The 22,577-nt window shown below is 46.0% G+C and overlaps 1 protein-coding gene across 3 annotated transcripts in view; it reads right to left on the reverse strand.

Annotated features, from left to right (window-relative positions):
* The window catches only part of LOC109254162 (mucin-16-like), a 93,829-nt gene that overhangs the window by 44,869 nt on the left and 26,383 nt on the right, over positions 1 to 22,577 (reverse strand). For all 3 annotated transcript variants that reach the window (XM_053896636.1, XM_019427842.2, XM_019427843.2), the window contains exons 5-18: positions 22,164 to 22,277; positions 14,752 to 18,669; positions 13,512 to 13,636; positions 13,350 to 13,417; positions 11,258 to 11,430; positions 8,333 to 8,368; positions 8,062 to 8,127; positions 7,278 to 7,402; positions 7,114 to 7,181; positions 5,686 to 5,858; positions 3,700 to 3,735; positions 3,396 to 3,461; positions 287 to 411; positions 125 to 192 (exon numbers count right to left, since the gene is read on the reverse strand). In XM_053896636.1, the coding sequence (XP_053752611.1) occupies positions 125 to 192; positions 287 to 411; positions 3,396 to 3,461; positions 3,700 to 3,735; positions 5,686 to 5,858; positions 7,114 to 7,181; positions 7,278 to 7,402; positions 8,062 to 8,127; positions 8,333 to 8,368; positions 11,258 to 11,430; positions 13,350 to 13,417; positions 13,512 to 13,636; positions 14,752 to 18,669; positions 22,164 to 22,277 (5,161 nt within the window). The remainder of the gene's footprint in view (positions 1 to 124; positions 193 to 286; positions 412 to 3,395; positions 3,462 to 3,699; positions 3,736 to 5,685; positions 5,859 to 7,113; positions 7,182 to 7,277; positions 7,403 to 8,061; positions 8,128 to 8,332; positions 8,369 to 11,257; positions 11,431 to 13,349; positions 13,418 to 13,511; positions 13,637 to 14,751; positions 18,670 to 22,163; positions 22,278 to 22,577) is intronic.

Raw genomic sequence — 22,577 nt, forward strand, 5'->3', positions numbered from 1 at the left:
TCTGGTTAGGAATGCAATGTGAGACAGACTGGCAGTTGGTGGTCAGCTGTTCTGGGATGATGGTCCAGCTCATGGTCCCTCTGCCCCCTGCATATGGCCTGCATGTGAACTCTGGAGTTCTCACCTGAGCAAGGTCAATCTGCAGCCATAATAGAGGGGCCCAATGCTGCTGTTCTGGAACAAGGGTTTGAGCTGGGGATGAAAGACATGGAAGTAAGAAGATGGGCTGAGGGGCTGGGAAGGACAAAAGTAGGCACTGGAGGGCACGCATTAGAGGGGCTCTCACCAGACGATTCAAGATCCTCTCTACAGAGTTGAATAGCTCAGATCCTGGGGGCCCCATGCCCTCTGTGTAGCGCAGGTTGGTGATGGTGAAGTTGAGGGTGAAGGGCACCAGAGACAGGCTCACACCTGCAGCCAGAAAGGGTGAGAAGGGCTCCATTATGATTCTCTGGTGGGGATGGCTGTAGGTGGCAGATCCAAGGGTGGCCACCGTATCTGTGTCACCCTTGCATCCAGCCACACTTGGCCTCCAACCTGGATGGATTATTTTAGCTGGAAAAAGAACCTCAACTCTTCAGCCCAGTGTGTCTAAAGAAAAACAGCTGGTGGACATTTGGGTGGGAGGAAAAGAAGCAAAATCACTCAGTTGCCCCCTGGGGTGGAGGTCTCCCATTGTCTTCTGACGTCACCACGAGAGAACTTGCAACCGCTGAGTGGGCCTGTCTATTCCCCCTGAGAGTGACTCCTGTCTCAGTTTCACTAAACTCTCTTTGAAGAGTGGATTTTACATGGACTGACCACATCTCCTAGTTTTCCCTGAACAGTCATGTGGCTTGCATGTAAATATTAATTAGAACCCTCCCTCTCTTTGTCAAAAGTGTCCCATAAGACAAAAACAAACACAAACACAAAAACACTGTATGGTCATTCTGGGGTTAGGGTGTGAAGAATCGAATGCCAGAAGTCTGAACTGGGTGACAGTACCGTTTACAGGTTTCATCTGAGGAGCACCAATTGGGGGCCAGCCTTTGTACTGGGCATTTCATTTTTGGCATCTCAGCTTACCCTAACCACAATCCTCAGAGTCAAGTATTACCAGTTCCATTTTACAGTCTGGGAAACTGAGGCTCAGAGAAAGTAAATTTTGCCCAAGTCCCACAAATGAACAGCACAGCTACAATACCTTTTTTTTTAATTAAAAAAAATTTTTTTTAATGTTTATTATTTTTGAGAGAGACAGAGACAGAGAGCAAACAGGGAAGGGGCAGAGAGAAGGAGACACCGTATCCGAAGCAGGCTCCAGGCTCTGAGCTGTCAGCACAAAGCCCGATGCGGGGCTCGAATTCACAGACTGCGAGATCATGACCTGAGCTGTAGTCAGCTGCCCAACCGACTGAGCCATCCAGGCGCCCCTACAATACCTTTTTAACTCAAAAGTAGATATCTTTCTGTTTGTACAGCCATGCTTATAGCAGCATTATTCACAATAGGTGAATATTATTCACAGAATATTAGAATTCTATGCTGACAGCTCAGAGCCTGCAGCCTGCTTCAGATTCTGTGTCTCCTTCTCTCTCTGCTCCTCCCCCACTCACACTCTGTCTCTCTCTCTCAAAAATAAATAAAAATGTTTAAAAAACTGAAAAAAAAGAATGAAATCTTTCCATTTGCAACAACACGGATGGAGCTAGAGTATATCATGCTAAGCAAAATAAGTCAGAGAAAGACAAATACCATATGATTTCACTCATACGTACCATTTAAGAAACAACACAAATGAGCGAAAGGGAAAAAGAGAGAGAGAGAAAGAGAGAGAGAGAGAACGAGACCAGGCAGGAACAGACTCTTAACTATAGAGAACAGACTGATGGCTGGCAGAGGGGAGGTGGTCGGGGAGATGGGTTAAATGGGTGATGGGGATTAGGGAGGGCACTTGCTGAGATGAGCTCCGGGTGTTGTATGAAGTGCCGAATCACTAAATTGTACACCTGAAAGTACTCCCACACTGTATGTTAACTGGAATCCAAATAAACAACAAAAAGAAAAGAAAACCTACAGTAGACGAAGCTACGGTAATCAAGACAGTGAGGTACTGCATGAGGACGGACAGGTAGATCAATGGGATATCATTGAAAGTCTAGAAGCAAAGCCTCACATTTATGGTGAATTGATTTTCAACCAGGGCACCTGTATAATTTAATGGAGAAAGGAAATTTTTTAAATAAATGGTACTGGCATAACTGGGGGAAAAAAAGCAATCAGAGCTAAAACTTGCCCCAATTTCTTGAAAACATACATTTTCAGATTCAGGAAGCTTCAAAAATCCCCAATAGTAGAAACTCAAAGAAAAACCATGTTCCGATACATCATTATCAAACTTCTGAATACCAAAGATGAAGAAGAAATCTTGAATGCATCTACAGAAAAAATGACGTCATCAGTCATGGAATGACTTGGTCTGTAGCACATGCCAAGCTTGTAGGAGCTAAGCCTGTTACAGAAATGGTTGAGTTGATCAGGGTGAACAGTAGGGAGTGGAGAATGCGCATTCTGTCTAAAGCTTGAGCAAAGTTTGCAGTGTCTTGACTCATAAAACCCAGAATTCCAGAAGGCAGGATTCAAATTATAGCTCACCGGCTTGTATCCCATAACTGTAGATGCACACGGCAGGATTAAAGGTCAGGGATGCCCTGTCTTGGTCGTGACATAAGTGTGAAAACTACCTATAGACTCAAATTTTAAAATAAATCTTAAGGGTTGGAGTAAGACAAGTTTCCCGACATAAATCAAGCCCTTGTTTCAGGTTCCTGGGGACTCAAGAGCCCTTAGACCCACATCTGGGTCAGATGAGGAAACAGAGCAAGAACCAAGTCCAGGACTAAGATCCTGAATGATTTTCTGGACGTTCTAATAAAATCCACAAATGTGGACATACGCAAGATTGCTACATTCATTCATTCAACCAGTCAATCAGTATAAAGTGAGTGCAGACTAGGTGCTCAGCTCCAAGGTGACAGATACATAAATACTGAATAAAGCAAATAGCAGTAAATTCCATCAGAAAATACTCATGGTTGTGGATAGTGAAAACCTGTGGTCCAGGTGTGTATTCAGATGTGCTACTTCCTATAAGAGGGTCTAGGAAGGTCTTTCAAAGAAGGTGAGATTGCGCTGGGATCTGAAAAGCAATGAGGTTCCAGGTGTAGTGGATCTCCAGGAAGAGCTGATATAAAGTCCAGAGGTTAGGACACTAGAGAACAGACAGTGTCTGATGTGGCCAAAGTTTGGAGAGTGAGGGAGGGAGTGAGTAGGACATTCTGAGGGTGGGTGGTCTACAGGAACCAGACTGTGTGGAGTTGAAGTTTTATGGGTCCCAGAGAGTAGGCTCCTACCTGTAGAGCTGAGGATGGGGGGCTGAGATGTGGAAGATTCTGGAGAGAATGTAGAAGTCACTGGAGCTGAGAAAAAAAAGAACAGGGGAAAAATTATGAAGTCCCATCCTGAATGAATGGGGGACTAAAGCTATTCATTAGAATTTGGTCTTCTGTCTTGACTCAGGGCAAGACCCTGGGTTAGAGGCTCTTCTGAGTGTAGCTAGACACTTAGGGAAGGAGAATTGGCAGCTTCCCTCCAGAAAAATGTGTTTTGGGGAATAAGGGTCCAGTGGGCATTGAAATTTCGGTCTTGAATACTCACTGCTGGTGGTAGGGTTCCAGTACCGGTGGTTATAACCTGTAGAAAGGAGTAAAGGACTGTTATAATGGGTAAGAGCTAAGGAAGGGGTAGACAGTAGACCCAGAGATGAAATTCATTAGCAAAACTTGCTGTGATTTATAAATGAACAATAATGGCTCCTACATTTCATTCAGTGCCCTCATGTGGCTTATCCCTTGAAAATAGTGATGAACATCATTCCCATTATTATTGCCAAAATAAAAATACAATAATAATAACTGCCCCTGTTTATTGGGAATATACTATGCACCAGAAATAATACTAAACAGTACATTACAAGGTAATGTAATTACAAACAAGAGTGTTCCAAGGCTTATCCACAACTTTATCATTGCTCTCTCAGCTTCTCTCCCTTCACAAAATTTTATGATAGTATGACTTTATCTTTCTAGCTTAGTTTCTGGGGAGGGGGGTGGTGTTTAAGTGACAAAATTGTGGCCATTAGAGAGAGCGGTCTGTGGAAGCAAGCAAGATGGAGGAGAGGGAATGTACATGTGGTTTGGAATATTAGAGAAACTTTGGGAATGGGCTAGGATAATGAACGTGAGAAGAGACTTGGAGGTCAGATGGATGGCATAAAAATTGGAGTCTGAAAGGAATTGGGGAGAAGAGAATTTTTCATCAGTGTTTCTCTGGGTCATGATCATCTCCTTGGATGTTCTGTGAGGGGTGGGAGTCATTTTGGACCCAGAGGAGCCCCATGATTTACTTGGGTTATTCCTGTGAACTATCTCATTTGACCATCAGGAAAATCCTGCATGGTATATATGTTTATTCCATTCTGTAAATGGGACATTAAAGCCTAGACAGGTTGCATGGCTTGCCCAGCATCACATAAAACAGAGATCTGTCCCTTGCCAATCACTGTCAACCACCGTTTTAAGGAAATATCCAAGTTGATATAGAGGGGACATAACTAACCAAGCATTAGGTTAGATTGTTAGGCTAGAGATCAGTTATGCCCCTTCCTATCCTGAGATTTGAGGCTTTCTCTATCTGGATGGTCTGTGGTGTTGTCTTGTAGTTAGGAACTTGGAGTTTAGATTCAATCTCCAGTTTGTTTGAGTCTTGACCCTCAGGCATGATGGCTGGATTATCTCAGGGAAATGACTTCCTGTCTGAAAGCATGATGGCTGTCTCCATAAAAATGACTGTAACAACTCACAGGGTTGTGAGTAAGATCAATGTGAGATAATACCTATAAAAGACTTTATCACAATTCCTGGCACATAAGAACCTTTTGATAAGAGTTAGCCGCTATTGTACTTATTATTCTCAGCATTAGCATTGCTGTTAGGGGCATTGTTGCTAATGGTGTTGTGTAAGTAGATATTATTCATGGACTATTTGCTAAGTGTGATGTTATCTCATGAAGACTGTGTCATACTGACTGGTCTGTGGGCACTTAGTAAATTGGTCATCATTGCGAGAGAATGAAATGGGGTGAAGGCTGAAATGGTCACCTGCTGCCCATTTGGAAAATTTAACCACAGAGTTCTTTATCACCCACTTCTTTTCCTAGAGTCTGCATGTTGGTCTCTTATGGGAAGCAGTGAAAATGAGGAAGAAAAATGTTATTCCAGGAGGTGAAAAGGGAAAGGAAATCAGCTTCCCATGATGCGTTAGGCATTCAAAAATGAGTCTCCAAGGAAATGCTAGGTTTGCATTGGAACCATCAATTTGTATACAGCAATTTCTCAAACTCAGCATTATTGACATTTTGGTCTAGATAATTCTTCATGGTGGAGGGCTGCTCTGTGCACTGTAGGATGTTTAGCAGCACCCTGGCCTCTACCTACTAGATGTCATTAGTACCACTCCAGGTATGATGTGAAATATCTCCAGACATGCCAAATGTCCCATGGAGAGCAGAATCGCCCCAGTTGAGGAGCACTGGTAGAGAGAAACATGGGGCTGGGAGATACCAACTACAGCACAGACACTCACCATTGACATAGAGACTGTCTCTGTCCAGGGTGTAGGTGCCCAGCCAGGTGACACCGTGGGTCAGCTGACTCAGCTCCTGGTACAATTCTTCTCTGTTCAGCCCAGGGCCCATGGGGTCAGGATGATAAGTGCAGATCACGTCCACTCCTGTTGCTGTTCCACCCTTCTCAGTCCTAGGGCGGTAGGGACGTAGGAATAGGGACATCCTGAGATGTGGGAGGGTTACATACTTTGTTCACCTCTTGCCTTCAGCCTGTCCCACCCCCAGCCTTGGCCTTATGACATTTCTCTTTACCGGGTCTTGTCTGGTTTCTCACGCACATTCTTTTCTGGGACCTTCTCATCTAGGTATCTTCCTACTCCTTAAAGTGGTTAATCTCCAAGGCTTCAGCCTCAGCCAACTTCTATTCTTTTGGCCTCATTCTTCTTGAGTCATATGGTTCATACTCATTGGTTCAGCTATCAGCTTTATTCTCATGAGATCCAATCTTACTCTCTGGCCAAGACCCCTCTCCTGAGCTCTGTGCCATGTCACCAACAGCCCCAAGGATGTCCTTCAGACTTATTGTATTCCATTTGTCCCAGATTAAGTTTATTAATTCCCCATAAAAACACAGAGTCTCCTCCTTCTGCCATGTTCCCATATTGGGGCCAGAACCAAACATGTGGGAGGCATCCTGGACCTCCCCTGTCCTTGGTCCCCCCATCCAAGCAACATCTAGGTGAGCCCAACATCTCACTGATTTCCCCACCTCCTGTCCCATTATCACATCAAATTTTCCCATACCCATATCTACCTGTGTACTACTTAAAATAAATGACATTACATCAAGGCTCTGCTTAAAACTCCATTAATCCCCGCCTGATCTGAGATATGCCAACCCTTGAAATACTTCTGCCAAAATGTCTTCTGGCAATTCTTTTGGCTAATGCTCATTCAGCTCAGGCATCACCTTCTCCAGACTGCTTCTACTCAACTCCCCCACATTCAGCTAAAAGTCCATCCTCCAGGCTCCTATGGCTTCCATGTAGTGCTTTATCATTGTACTAACCCTGTTACTATTATGTTTAAGTTTATATGGCTGCTGTCCTCTCCATACTGTGGGTACCTTGAGGGAAGAGTCCATGACTCAATCTCTAGGTGCCCTTAGCACCTGTCACAGGGCATGGCCTGAGGTACCTCATTTCATTTCTGACCAGTGAGTGTGAATGCTCCATGGCTCTTCTTATCCAAGTAATTTAAGACCTTTATTGGACAGCCACCTCTTTCAGGAAGCCCTCTTTGATACACTCAGCCAGAGGGGATGCCTTCCATCTGAATTCTTGGAATTCCATTCGAAGCCATTTATGCATCTTCTAGTTGCCATGTTTAGGTCCTCACCGCCAGGTGAACTTGCCTGTAACTGTTGTGAGGGAGGGGAGTCTCACCTGAGCAAGGTCAGTCTGCAGCCAGAGTACCGTGGGCCAATACTGGTGTTCTTGAACAAGGGACCAAGCTGGGGAGGAAGGAGAGAGAGGTGAGCATGAGGGGCTGAGGTGACTGGGTGGGGTAAGGACAAGGCAGGCCAGGGGAGGCATTGTTGGGCTCTTACCAGGCGATTCAGGGCCCTCTCAGTGGAGTTGAACTTCATGGAGCCTGGGTGCCTCATGTCTGGGGTGCAGAGCAGGTTGGTGACGGTGAAGTTGAGGGTGAATGGCACCAGGGCTGGGCCCACAACTGCAGCCGGAGGGAAGGAGAGAGAGGAGACCCATCACAATTATAGGCCTGAGCTATACATTAGGGGGAAGGGACTAGTGCCATCTCTCTGTCCATAGTGTCCCGTAGGTGAGGCCTGAGATATCCCATCTGGGATACCTCCCTCCTCGGCCAGCCAAGGGAGGACCTCCATGTTAGATGTGTCCTGTCAGCTCAAAAGGAAACCTCAATCTTCTCATCCCAGAGTGTCCCCAAAGGCTGACCTGTCACAGACATTTTGGTGGCAAGAGGAGGCACCAAGACCTTTTGTGCTCAGATCATGGGCCACAAATTTCTTGAGAAGTCAAGAAAGCCAAACGGTAGTAATTTCCATGAAGGAAACGATCAGAGAGGTAGAGATTAGATCCCACCTGTGTGTGGGATATGGGGACATGATGCTACTTTATAGGAGGAAGTCTGAGCAAAAGCCAGCTGAGCTGAATCTGGAGGACAACGGGAAATCAGGAACAGAGTTGAGTTCCCATTACATAAGAGGAAAGGCACTGAGGATGGGAGGATGTTTGGTCCCTGAAACAGAAACAAGGCTGATATGGCCAGAGATGGAGGAGCACAGGAGACAGGCTGGAGATCAGCCAGAATGGGAGTTGAAGTTTCATGGGACTCAGAGATCAGACTCCTACCTGTAGAGCTGGGGGTGGGAGGCAGAGATATCGATGGCCCTGGAGAAAATGTGGAGGTCACCAGAGCTGAAAGAAAACACAACATCAACATAAATCATGAAGCAGTAAGAGGACAGGGCTGTTGATGGGAACTTGTGTCTCTAATTGGTGGTCTGGAGCTGCTCTGGGGCTGAGAATCTGGGAGTGGGATACGTGGGTACTCTCCCTTGGGAATGGGTGCAGGGAAGAAGTGTCCCAGGGACGCAGGGACATCTGGGCCCTTGTGACTTACTGCTGGTGGTGGGGGTCCAGTACTGATGGTTATAACCTGCAGAGAGAGCCAGAGAGGAAGAGGAAGTCAATGGGAGGAGGTGGAGAAAAAGGTGAGGATAGGACTTGAAACATGGACACAGACCCTTCTCCAGTGCTTTCTCTGAGACTCATCAAAGATAACGATGGCTGCTCTTTATGAGTTAACTGCCTGGTACTCCAATGCTCAGGACTGTGTCATCCTCTGTATCATTAACCACAAAGACCACAATAATCAAAATACCCCCCACCTTGTGGGGGTTTCATGAGGTGCCAGAAGCAACAGCAACCTCATCAGATGAGTCATAGGAACAACAGCTTTATGTGTTTCCAGCCTTATTTGTGTTTTCTCCACCAATTAAATATAACTTTGTCCTTGATCTCTGAGTTTTTCCTACTTCTCCGGTTTTCAGAAACAGCTTGATTTTTGACACAGTTCCCGGATTTCTGTAATGTTGAACGAGGGAGAGAGTGAGATAGACAGACAGACTGGGGAGTCAACCAAAAAGCATCAAGTTGGAGAATAAGAGGGAGTGGGGAAAAGAGGGTTTGAATAAGTATGGTTCTGGGTCATAGATTGGATCCTCTCTGAGGCTTGGTAAGCAATGCAAGTAAAACTTAGACTTATTTTATATCTGATGGTCTGACTAGGTTTCTTGAAATGAAACTCTTCTCTGAGACCGGACCCAGTAGAGGGAGCCCTGTGCTTTACTTACATTACTCAGGTTTTATCCCAGTTGACCTTTACAATAAGCTTAGGTGAGGGTTTTAAAAATTCCATGCTAAAAACAGACACTTCAGGGCCATAGGGGGAGCAAAAAAACAGGACCAGCACTTAAAGAAAGACCTGTAAATCACCCAAACCCACACTGTCAACTACAGCTTTAAGTAACTCTCAAAGACTATTGAAATACAATACAGATTTTAATCCAGATAGAAAGAAAATGTCAAAGGCAATCCACAGGGGACATGATTGAGCTTTAGTTTAAATTGTTGTGTTAGAGGCTCCTTGATATGCCTTCCCATCCTGAGATTTGAGGCTTGTTCTAACTGGGTTAGTCTGCAGTGTAGCCTTGTAGTTGGGGTCCCTTCTGGGGGCCTTAGAGCCAATTTAGGGTTTGCGTCATGATGTTACCATTTATATAAGGTTTCTGATCTTGGGATAAATAGATGTCCTTCCTTGATCCTTGTTTGCTCCTCTGTAAAATGTACGTAATGCCTCACAGAGTGCTGGACAGGATTAGTAAGACACAATACACACAATGTTCCAGATCACAGGCATCCCTCAATAAATATTAGCCTTTAGTGCAGGCGTTACTGTGGGTTTTGTTGCTAAGAACGTTGATGCAGAGGGATTTATTGCTAAAAACATTGCTAACAGCTTTATTGTTTGCTTCTCAGGTGGGTTGTAGTTCTGCCTGGGCCCTGGAGGATGAGTAAAGGGCCACAAGCTGTTATAACAAAGAGAAAAAAGTGGATCAGTCCCCACTTTGGGAACTCGTTGCCTGTTGGGGAGGAGTTAACGTCAGCAGCCACTGCGGGCTTGCTTTGTTCTCTTCCTTCTCTGACGTTGGGTTTCTGTGAAAGGTCACTGCAATGAGAGACTATGGAGAGAGCCTTTATTTCCAGACCTTGGAAGTTGTTCTGTGAGCATAAGGTGTTGTAAGTTTGAATTACTATACCGTACATCTGAAACGAATGTAACACTGTAATGTTAATTAACTGGAATTAAAATAAAAACTTAAATTAGGGGCACCTGGCTGGCTCAGTCGGCTAAGCGTCCGACTTTGGCCCAGGTCATGATCTCGTGGTTCCTGGGTTCAAGCCCCTCATCGGGCTCCGTACTGACAGCTCGGAGCCTGAAGCCTGCTTCGGATTCTGTGTCTCCCTCTCTCTCCATCCCTCCCCTGATCATACTCGGTCTCTCCCTCTCAAAAATAAATAAACTTAAAAAAAATTTTTTAATAAAAACTTAAATTAAAAGCATAAAAACAAATAATAGTAGGACTTAGAGAAGAATTAAACGAACATGGATGTTCATGCTGCTGATATTGGAGAGGCTCCGTTTATGCAACCAGAAGACTGTAGTGGCGACAGATTTATCAGCATTCACAAGAAAAGCTGTGACAGAAAAGGTGAGAATATCTAAAGGAGGTAACATCCACAGACAAAAGTTCACATTAATGAGATTTTCAGAGATAAATTACCACACTGAAAGCACACAGGGAAAAATGCTAGAATCTGATGGAAACTTAGAAAGCGATATGACAGTTCACCCTGGTACAGAAAAAGATGTGCTCTGTATTATAAATAATGTGATGAGAAAAAGGCAAGTGCAGGTCCTAAGAATTTTCCAAAAGAAAAAAAAATGTTTTGTTCTCAAAGTTTCTAATGTTAAAAAAAATTTTTAATGTTTATTTGCTTTTGAGAGAGAGGGGGGCGGGAGGGTCAGAGAGAGAGGGAGACACAGATCCAAAGGAGGCTCCAGGCTCTGAGCTGTCAGCACAAAGCCTGACACGAGGCTCAAACTCATGAACCGTGAGATCATGACCTGAGCTGAAGTCAGATGCCCAACCGACTGAGCCACCCTGGCACCCCAAAGTTTCTAATATTTAAAATGACAGGTTATTAAATACTAGTTTTACAAAAAAAGGAGAAGAAGAAGAAGAAGAAGAAGAAGAAGAAGAAGAAGAAGAAGAAGAAGAAAGGAGGAAAGGAAAGAAGGAAAGAAGGGAGGGAGGTGGAGAGGGAGGGAAGAAAGCTCTGTAGGTGTTCTGAGGAAAGAGAATTCCCCCATGGAAATTCTAGGTTGGCCCAGAACTATGAACCTGGGTACTAAGAAATTGCACTGCAAGGAGACCCCATCTGGGACTCGGGAGGAGACCCCAACAGCCATAGAGGTTCTCACCATTGACACAGAGACTGTTCCTGTCCAGGGTGTAGGGGCCCAGCTGAGTGATGCCATGGGTCTGCTGGCTTAGCTCCTGGTAGAGCTGCTCTCTGTCCAGCCTGAAGCCGGTGGGATCCGGGCGGTAGGTACAGACTGCATCTATCCTGGTGCTTGTCCCATCCTTCTCAGCCCTGCGGAAGGAAGGGCACAGGAATAGGGACATGCAAAGACACTTGAGAGTTGGCTACTCTTGACAGCTCCTTCCTTCAATTGTACCCCTTGATGTTTATGTTAGCACTCTTCTCTGGGTTTCATCTACTTTCTCAAACACATCTTTTTCTGTCTCATATGGGGACCACCTCACCTTCTGAAATGTACTGTTCTCCAGGGCTGCTCCATACCTAGTCTTCTGCTTTTGCTCCCCAATCTTTTCCTTATTGGTTCATGCTCATTGTTTCAACTACCAGGAGCCAGTACAGTCCCTGTCCACTCAAGAAGGTAAGTACAGGTGACATCCCCTCCAGTAAGAGCGGAGTCCTGCTTGGGCCATGGGATTGGGGGTGTGGAGCTCCCAGGGAGGAAATGAGAATCCTGAACCCAGGCAGCATGACTGAAGACCTTGGAGGAGGTGAGTGAGTCACCTTTGTGTCTGGCTGTGACTCTGTCTTAACAGTCATCATGGAGCCTGAAGGGAAGACTTTGTTTCAAGTTGGTGAACCCCAAGGCTGAGGCCAACCCCTTGGGAACACCTTTGGAGCAGACAACCAAATTTTGAGGAAAACAAAAACAGAGAAAATGACATAAGAGGTAATAAGGGGCAATGTGTTTCAAAAATACTTTTGTCCTGAATTTAAGCTGCATCTATAGTGATTCATCCAGACTGGGGGCTTTACAAGAAGAGAGATCCCCTCTCTTCCTTGTCTGGGAGTTCTCACTATTACCCACGCTAGTCAAAGCATTCCCATTTGATGCTCATCTAAGGTAGGGCAGTGGTTCTCAAAGTGTGGCTCAGGGACTCCTGGGCTTCCTAAACCCTTACAGGGAGCCCACCAAGTAAAAATATTTTCATATTCATACCAAGACGTTATTTTCACTTTTATTCTCTTAGGAGTACACAATGAAATTTTTTTTCCAGAGGCTATGAGATGAAATATTGTAAAAAATTAAATGCAGAAGCAGAGGAGGGCCTGGCTGGCTTTATCAGAAGAGTATATGACTCTTGATCTCGGGGTCATGGATTCAAGCCCTGTGTCGGGTGTACCAATTACTAAAATAAATAAATAAACTTTTAAAAATGCAGAAGCAGACAGCCTACTGTCTTTTACTAAAACAAGCATTAAAAATATCTACAAAAATGTAAACAATGGTCCTCTTCTTGTTATGCTTTTTTGGGGGGGCGAGGGGAGAGGGGAAACATGGCTATTATTCATAAAAATAATGTTATTTGTGTTAACACATAATAGGTTTGTTATTTTAAATAAATGAACGTATTAATATAGTGTTTGTCTTAATTTTGGATCCAGTAAATACTGGCAGATACAACCCCCAAGCCCAAAGGCTCTTTGGAGTTCTGAGTACTTTTAAGGATGTAGGTTGTTGAGCCCAATGACCTTGAACACTGCTGTACCGTGGTTAAAGGGAGGGACTCAAGAACTGGGACCTCTGGGTTCAAATCCTGGCTCCTCTCAAGTACTTGACTACTCTGAGCCTCAGTGTTCTCTTCTGCAACGTGGGATAATAATCGTGTCGTAAAGATGAGATGAACGAAAACATGTACCTCACGTAGATTCTCGGTGGCATGTTGTATGGGCAATATCATCTTATTGATGCCCCCATCTCATGGGGAGATGGGGGCAGGTGTGGTGGGTGGAGCTCATTTAGGATGGCTTTAGTCTATAACACTTGGTTGTAGGAGCACAGAGAGGTTATGCAACTTGCCCAAGGTCACACAGTTAACAAGTGAGAGATCAAGGGTTCAAACCTAGAAACTTTGGATTCACTATGATATACTGTCTCTTGGCAAAGGCCCAAGGCTGTGGTTGACTGAGACGTGAAGGACCAAGAAGGGAGAGAATCGGGGTATCTGTAGGTGCTTTAGAAGAAGACTCACCTGAACAAGGTCAGCCTGCAGCCATCATAGAGGGAACCAACACTGCTGTTTTCGAACAGAGTCCTGAGCTGGGAACAAATGAGAGAGTGATGAGCCGGAGGGGCCAAGATGGCAGGGTGTGGAGGTCTTGGGATGAGATGAGCATTGGTGGGGGGCTCTCACCAGGTGCTGCAGGTGTCTCTCAGTGGCATTGAATATCTCAGAGCCCGAGTTCCCCATGTCCTCGGTGTAGTGCAGGCTGGTGATGGTGAAGTTGACAGTAAAAGGTATCAAGAAAGGGGCTGCAGCTGTGGTGGTGGAGAGAGTAAAATGAGGTCAGTCCCAAGTCAGGCCTGGGCTGGGGGTGGGAGGTGAGGCTCTGAGGACACACCTTAACTCCAGCACCTAGCCGGGGCTTGGCCTAAGCTGTCCTTTTTGAGAACACATCATGTCACCATTTAAGACCCTCCCACATAGGGTGACCAACCATCCCAGTTTTTCCGGGACCATCTGGGTTCCTGGGATGCTGACTTCCAGCTGGAAAAGTGATATAGACTTGGGAAAACCAAGCTGGTCACCCTCCTGCCACTTCCCCTTGGCTCTTACCGTTTCAGCATGCAATAGCACCTGTATCTCTTTGTTGCAGGGGAATGAACAGGCCCCAGGGAGCATCCTGCTAGCAATGATTGATGGGGGTTGGCGGATACATATCCCAGCTCCCTAACCCGCTCCCCAGAGAGGAGGACTCCAAAGTTCACGTTCTATGCATTCTCCTGGGGTTCCCCTCCAGCCTCCAGACCTGATAAATTTCTACCATTCGAGGCAGCCGGTGTGTGATACCTCACTGCTATTGCTCTAACGAATTAGCACACCACACGACCATACTCCAAAGAACTGGAAACAGACTCAAACAGATCTGTGCATACCCACGTGCATAGTTGCACTATCCACGGTAGCCAAAAGGTAGAAACAGCATGAGTGTCCATCAATACACGAATGGACAGATAAAATGTGGTCCATCCATACAATGGAATGTCATCCATCCATAAACAGGAATGAGGTTCTGGTGCACACTGCAACATGGACGAACCATGAAGACACTGTGCTCAGTGAAATAAGTCAGACACAAAAAATCAAATACACTGTGTGATTCCACATACATGAGATATCTAAAGTAGACTAATTCAAGAACACAGAAGTGGATTAGAGTTACCAGGGGCTGAGGGGAGTGGGGAAAGAAAGCTAATGCTAATGGGGACACAGATTCCATTGGGAGTGATTAAAGGTTTTGGAAAAAGGACAATATTCATATAATACTGCGAATGAAATTAATGCCACTGAATTATGCATCTAAAATGGTTAAAATAGCCAATTCTATATTATATACACATTTTTACCACCGTAAAAAAAAAGTCATTCTTACTTGTTTCTGAAGTCACACTCAGAGAGGTCAAGGTGGACATCCCAGGTGAGGTCTCAGGGACAAAGGGACTTGCCACAGATGTATTGAAGGTGGCTGCGGTCTCCGCCATGATGGGGCCTGAGCCTGTGGCAGCTAAATTAGTGGTCTCAGGAGTTGTGGTTTTCAAGATAGCAGTTGGACTCGATCCGTCTCTGTGACTGGTTTTAGGTGGTGTTGGGGTCTCTGATGCTATCAAGGTCACAGTGTCCCCTGTCACAGTCTTGGACAATTCCAGGAGTTCAACTGAGGTCACAGGTGGTGAGGGTTCTGTGCTCCAGGAAGTTAAGGTATGAGACTCACCAGTGGTTTCAGGGATACTGACAGGCCCAAGAACACCAGCAGTCAAAGTTGGGCCACCTGTGCTGGCCTCTGATGCAGGGCTGGTGGCCAATAAGCCTGTGGTCTTCAATAACACAGGGGAAAGAGTTGATGTTGAAATAGTTGTGATGTCTGTGCCAAGATGGGTGGAGAGTGAGGCTGTTTCTACAGGAACACCAGGTGAGACTGTTGGACTCAGATCAACTCTGCTGGTCTCTGTCATGGATGTGGTGAAGGATGTTGTCTCTGGTAGACCGAGGGAAACAGTCCGAACTGGAGGAGCTGTACTCATCTCCAACTCAGGTTGGATGGAGAGTGAGGCTATGGTCTCTGGTAAATGAGGAAAAGCAGTTGAACCAGGAAAATGTGTACTTGTCTTTGCACTGGGGTGGGTGACCAATAAGCCTGTGGTTGCTGGTTCACCAGGAGAAAGAGTCAGACTTGGAATAGTCATATTGGCATCTGTCTCAGAAGCAGGAACGTGAGAGGTCACCATATTTGGTGCACCAAGGGAGACAGTTGGAACCACTGAACTGGTTTCTTCCCCACGGCTGGTGGCTATTGACTGTGTGGTGTCTGGTTCACCCTTGGAAAAAACTGGAGTTGTTTTGGGGACAGTTGGACTAGTTTCTTCAGAATGAGTGACTGATGAGACTGTTGTATTTGTCTCCTTAGGAGAAATAGTCAGGGTTGGAACGGCTGAACTGGTTTCTGTCCCAGAATGGGTGACCCACGAGGCTGTCATCTCTGCCTTTTGTGGGGAATCCGTCAGAGTTGTAAACATTGTACTGACTTCCACCCCAGAACTGGTGACCAGTGAGGTCACCAGCTCTGGCACAGTAGAGGAGACAGTTGGAGCTGGAATGGCTGAGCTGGTCTGGATCTCAGAATAAATGATTGTTGAGGCTGTGGTCCCTGGCTCACCAGGAGAAAGATTCAGAGTGGGAATGACTGTACTGGCATCTTTCTCAGAACTAGTGACCTGTGAGGTCACCATATCTGGTACACCAGGGGGGACAGTTGGAGTTGGAACAGCTGAACTGGCTTCTGCCCCATGGCTGGTGGCCATTGTGTATGTGGTATACAATTCACTATGGGAAACATTGGGAGTTGTCTTGGAAACTGTTGGGCTGGTCTCTGCAGGATGGGTGACCAATGAGACTACTGTATCTGGCTCCCCAGGGGAAGCAGGCAGAGTTGGAACAGCTGAACTGAACTCTGTCTCAGAATGGGTGACCCATGAGCCTGTGGTCTCCATTTGACCTGGAGAAAGAGTCAGAGTTGTAAAAGTTGTACTTGTCTCTGGCCCAGAACTTGTGGCCAGTGAGATTTCTACCTCTGGTACACCAGGGGAGATGGTCAGAGTTGGAATGGCTGAACTTGTCTGTGCCCCAGAACTGGTAGCTATTGAATGTATGGTATCTGATTCACTGTAAGAAAAATTGGGTGTTGCCTTGGGAATAGTTGAGCTGGTCTCTGCAGGATGGGTGACCAATGAGACTGCTGTATCTGGCTCCTCGGGGTAAGAAGTAGGCAGAGTTGGAATAGCTGAACTGGCTTCTTTCTCCGAAAAGGTGACCCATGATGCTGTGGCCTCCAGTTCATGCAGAGAATCAGCCAGAGTTGAAAAAGTTGTACTCGTCTCTACTCCAGAACTGGTAACCACTAAGGTCACCAACCTTGGTATGCCTGGTGAGATAGTTGTAGCTGAAAATGAACTGACTTCTGCCCCGGGAGTGGTGGCTGTTGAGAGTGTGATACCTGATTCACTATGGGAGAAATTTGGAGTTATTCTGGAAACAGGTGTGCTGGTCTCTGAGGAATGGGTGACTCGTAAGGCTGTCTCTGATTCATGTGGGTAATCAGTCAGAGTTGGAAAAATCATACTGGTCTCTGCCTCAGAATTAGTGACCAGTGAGGTCCCCACTCCTGATACACCAGGGGAGATAGTCGGAGTTGGGATGGAAGAACTGGTCTGTGCTCCAGGATGATTAACCCATGAGACTGTGTTTGCTGGTTCTCCAGGAGAAAGAGTCAGAGGTGAAATAACCATACTGGCATCTGTCCCAGAGCTAGTGGCCTGTGAGGTCACCATATCTGGTACGTCAGGGGAGATAGGTGTAGTTGGAACAGGTGAACTGGCTTCTGTCTCAAGGCTGGTGGCTGTTGAGGGTTTGCTATATGATTCACTATGGGAAACACTGGGGGTTGTCCTGGGAACCGTTGGGCTGGACACTGCAGGATGGGTGACCAAGGAGACTGTTGTGTCTGATCCATGCAGGGATTCAGTCAGAGTCGAAGAAGTTGTACTGGTGTCTGTCCCAGAACTAGTGGTCTGGGAGGTCACTGTAGCTGGCACACCAGATGAGACAGTCACTGTTGGAATGGCTGAACTGGCTTCTACCCTAGGAGTGGTGGCCATTGAGAGTATGGTGTCTAATTCACTTTGGGAAAAATTTGGAGTTATTCTGGAAACAGGTGTGCTATTCTCTGTGGAATGAACCCACAAGGCCGTTGCATCTGGCTCACCAGGGGAAACAGTTGAAGTTGCAACAGTGGAAATGGCTTCTGTCCCAGGAGGGGTGACCCATGAGGCTGTTGTCTCTGGTTCATGTGGAGAATCAGTCAGAGTTGTAAAAGTTGTATTGGTCTCTGCTCCAGAACTGGTAACTGGTGAGATTCCCACCCCTGATACACCAGGGGAAATGGCTGGAGTTGGAAAGGCTAAACTGGTCTGTGCCCCAGGATGGGTAACCAATGAGGCTGCTGCATTTGGCTCACCAGGGGAAGTAGTCGCAGTTTGATCAGTTGGGCTGGTCTCTGCTCCAGAACTAGTATCCACTGAGGTCACCAGCCCTGGCTCACCAGGAAGGATACTTGGAACTGGAATAGATGAACCGCTCAGTGCCCCAGGTTGGGTGACCCATGAGGTGTTGGTCTCTGGTTCATCTTGGGAGTCAGTCAGAGTTGAAATAACTGTGCTCATCTCTGCCCCAGGACTAGTTACCAGTGAAGTCACCATTTCTGGTACACCAGGAAAGACAGTCAGAGTTGGAACTGCTAAACTGACTTTTTCCCCAGAACCAGTAGCTGTTGGGGGTGTGCTGTCTGATTCGCTGCGGGAAACACTCAAGGTTGCCCTGGAACCAGTCAAGCTGGTCTCTGCAGAATGAAAGGCTCGTGAGGTTGTGGTCTCTGGCTCACCAAGGGAAACAGCCAGAGTTGGAGAAGCTGGACCGTTCTCTGCATCAGAACTAGGGACCAGTGAGGGTGTAGTCTGTGAGCCTCTATTGAAAACAGACGGGGTTGTCCTGGGAACCTCTGTGCTGGTCTCTGCTCCAGGTATGGTGGCCAACGAGGCGGTCATCTGTAGAACATCAGAGGAAATATCTGGGGTTGAAATGATCGTTCCTCTTGTGCTTGTGCTGGTCACCTTGCCTGATGTCCTGAGGAGAGTCCATGTTCCCGAAGCAGGGGTAGAGACAGTAGTGGTCAGAGTTGCTGTAGAGGTGGTCTTCAGAGCTGTGGTCTCTGCTCTCTCCATCCAGTCTGTTGGTAGTCCTGTGAATTGGGGGATGGACACATAGTTTGCACAAAATAATGGCCGCTTACTGGACTGCCACCAGCTATTTTTTTTCTCCACATGAGGAAACGGAGAGAAATGTGTCTGCCTGGGGTATATGCTTCTGGAACGGGAGAAGGAATTGTCAGAGGCATCCCTGCACCTTCCCTTTCTCATGTGGCACTGTAACTCCATGAATTCTTAACCACTCCTTGTTCCCAAACATTTTCTGTACTCTCCGGCCCCCGAGCCTTTTCTTAAGGCTGTTTCTCTTGTCTGCCTCATCCATTATTCATCAGATTCCTTACGTTCTGCCCTTCTTCAAACCCTAGCATGAACCTACCTTTACAAATCCATGTCAGAATTCATCTTTCCCTTGTCGATATTTCCTTATCCTAATGTCTGAATCGGCACAGTGGCACTCCTCATGGTTGGCTTGGTAAGAGCTATTCGTAGCCAGAAGACTGCTTGGCATACAGTAGGTGCCCACAAATATTTGCTGAATAAATGAGTGAGTGAATGAATGGATACATACATGGAGGTATGCAAAGAGAGATGTCTTCTCTGGCTTGAGAGAGATCAGATATCATTGTGCTTAAGAGCTTGGGCTCCGTTAGAAGGTGGTCCTGCACTCAGATTCCGACTCCCCCACTAAATGGATGTGTTACCAAACCTTGCTGGACTTCCATATTGTCATCTGTAAAGTAGGTATAAGTACAGTGGCCATCTCAGAATGCTGATAAAAATTCACCAAGCATGGTGCCTGGCTCAAATACTGCTACTACCTGCTATCACTGCTGTTAACTCCTATTTATTATTACCATTACTTCGGCTACTATTACCTCACTGGGGTTATTACTGTTATTTTTACTACTTTTTGTGTTTCCACCACAAAATAAATGTTTGCTGAGTCGGAATTTGCCAGGAACCATGCTAGACCAAAGCTGGCCAAGGTGACTGGAATTCAGATTCTGATGACGAGTAAAGTTGCATTGGCTGAGACAGCAGCTACTGACTGGGGCCTCAAAAAATGGTCCGAGGGAAGGATGGAGGACCATTGGGAGGCTTCTCCATAAAGACCACAAAGCCCATTGACTTAGTCCAGGAACAAAATAAAAGGGATTTGGACTCTGATGGGGAGCCATGTCCCTCTTTTACTAAGACCATCTAAAAAAAACCCCACATTTCTGGGAGTGGATATACTAAAATGCTTTATATGTATTTGGTGTTGATGAGGAGGGGGGTGGGGAGGGACAATTGCCAAGCACCTAGCGTGCTTTATCTCTTTGATCCTCATCAGAGCACTTAATATACATTATATTGTTCTTGCAGTTTTGTAGAAGAGAAAGACAGAAACTCAGAGCTCATCATTTACCAAGGTCACACAGCTGCTGGCCACTGGTGTGGAAATTTGAACATCGTTCTGCCTGAGTGCTAAACCAGCACTCTCCAGCACTGAAATCTATGATTCCCTAACTGAAGTTCAAGATCCTGTGGGAGCCAGGATGAAAAGAGAAGGACGTAAGGAGAAAATGTCCATCCGGAGAGGTTAAACAAGAGTTCTCTGGTTCAGTGGTTCTCAAACCTGGGGTGATTTTGCTCCCAGGGGATACTTGGTGATGTCAGGAGACCTTTTTGGTCATCGCTACTGTGTATATGTGGAGGGTGCTACTGGCATGTGGTGAGTAGAGGCCAAGGATGCTGCTAAACATCCCACAGTGCACAGGACAGCCTGCAAGTAATTGTTTGCCCGATGGGACTGAGGCTGAGAAACCCCACTCTATTTTGAAAGCAGTCAGTGAATACGGTTAGCTATTCCTCAGAAGCTTTGCCATCTAAATACTGGTCACCACCTGAATGAAACCCAGTGATTCATTTCTTGGTGACCTGACATAGTCAATCCTGTCAATGCCCCACTTATACCCTATACAGTGACCCCGATGGGATCCTGATGCAGCCTCTGTGACTCCACACCTAAGGGCGTTCACTCAGCCTGTGTGTGTTGGGGTGCAGGGCAGGCTGGAAGTGCTGAGGGTTATAACCGCAGGGTCAAGCATCCCACAGCCAATGACAGAAGAAAGTTGGCTGACAAAAGCCCCAGCTGCTTCATTCCTCAGATTAGACAACACTGAGATGTTCTAGGCTGTCTCCCAGAGCTCCCCAGTGGGACCGACACTGTGGCCTGTAGCTGTGGCCTGATCATGAATGCACCTTGCGTTGACTTCCCTTCCTGGTCTTCTCCAGTGCTTCCTGGGACCATCCCCCACCTGTGACAAACCACCTGTCCCATATCCTTAACTCAAGTTTGCTTCTGGGGGAACCCAATCAAAGATGCCTGGTCACAAGATAAGACTAATAACCTGACTGGGGGGTAGAAGTGACTCTGTCCAAAGCCTGCATCTTGGAAAAAGACTCCAAAATGTACTGGTAAAATAGACTGGTCTCCAAAAATCTCGGGAACAGCTTAATGGGTATGGGGAGCTTTAACTTTTAACCACACAATGAGGAGGACCCCTTGCCATATACACCTGCACCTCTTAAACTCTCAGACAGAACAATAATACTGAGAAATGTTAACAGGTGCCTTTCAGAGGGAAAGATTCCACAGTCAATAATGGTGTAAAACCTTAGGTTGAATAAAGCCAAACGAATTTCTTTACAGTAGAATTTCTCAGAGCCTTTAATATATTTATGCATGCTATCGTTCTTTAGGAAGGAGCAACATATTCGCCAAACTTTTTTTTTTTTTTGCCACAAAATTCTTTGTCTTTTTGTTAAAGGGTATCCAAGCATTACCAAGCCTTAGAAGGTTTCCTGAATATTGTTTTCTGTTGCTGTCTCCAGGATCATTTCCCACCACTCCATCCTTCTACCTCACACTTTAGCAAAGGTGAATTATTTGTTCCTCCAAGATATTTCCAGTTTTACCCCTCTCTGTGCTTTTGCATGTGGCTGGCTGTTCCCTCTATCCAGAATGTCTTCATCAACTCCCTTTGTCTTTCTGGTAAATCCCTAGTCATCCCTTCAAACCCAGTTCAAATATTATCCCCCCCATGAAGCCTTCCTTCTATAGTTCAAATACATCTTCATTGCATACGTTTACATTTGCATCACGGGAATTTTGTTCCTTTGTTGTTTCCCTGGGGGTCTGAGAGCTCTGAGGATACCATGCCCAAGGATTCTCATCTGCACATCCTCAGCTTATAGCACAGTCTCTAACACAGAGAGTGATCAATACGCATTTTCAGAATTAAGTTAAACTGGGTCATATTTGTGGGATTGGCATATCCACCCTTGAACTAAACTCACTATGCATGTTATGAGGAAAAGAAAAGTGGTAACATCCACCTGGTAACAATTAGACAAAGATCCAGCTAAGACAGGGAAGCCCATGACAACCCCACATTATTCTCTTAAGAAACATCTCATCTCTCTGGAAGAGGAAACAAGGTCACAAGTGGGATTACAGGGAAGTAAGCAAAGGTGAACCTACCTGTAGGACTGGCAGATGATGTGGGTGCCACATGTACATGGACTGGTCCTGTGACACCTCCATGGGCTGCTTCATTGGGTATCTTTGTAATACGCTCCACGACACCATCAGTCCCTGTGGGTGAGGGTGGAGAAGAAACCTGGGTTAATTCATCTCATCCAGAGAGAGAGCACTGTTCAAATGAATCCACTTCATTGACTATATAACTCAATTCTTCTCAAGTCCAGGACTTGAGCCAGGGCTATATGCCACGAGTGACCAGCCCTGTCCATTTGCCCATTCATCCACCCATAGATTTGTCCATCTTTCCTTCTACCATTGCTATATGTACCCATCCATCCTTCCTTCTTTCATTTATCCATTTTCCCATTCTTCCTTTGATCCTCCTATTCCCCCAACCACCCTTCTACCTTC

This window comes from Panthera pardus, unplaced genomic scaffold, assembly GCF_024362965.1.
Source record: "Panthera pardus isolate Hobbes unplaced genomic scaffold, ASM2436296v1 HiC_scaffold_8, whole genome shotgun sequence".
NCBI classification, from domain to species: Eukaryota; Metazoa; Chordata; class Mammalia; order Carnivora; family Felidae; genus Panthera; species Panthera pardus.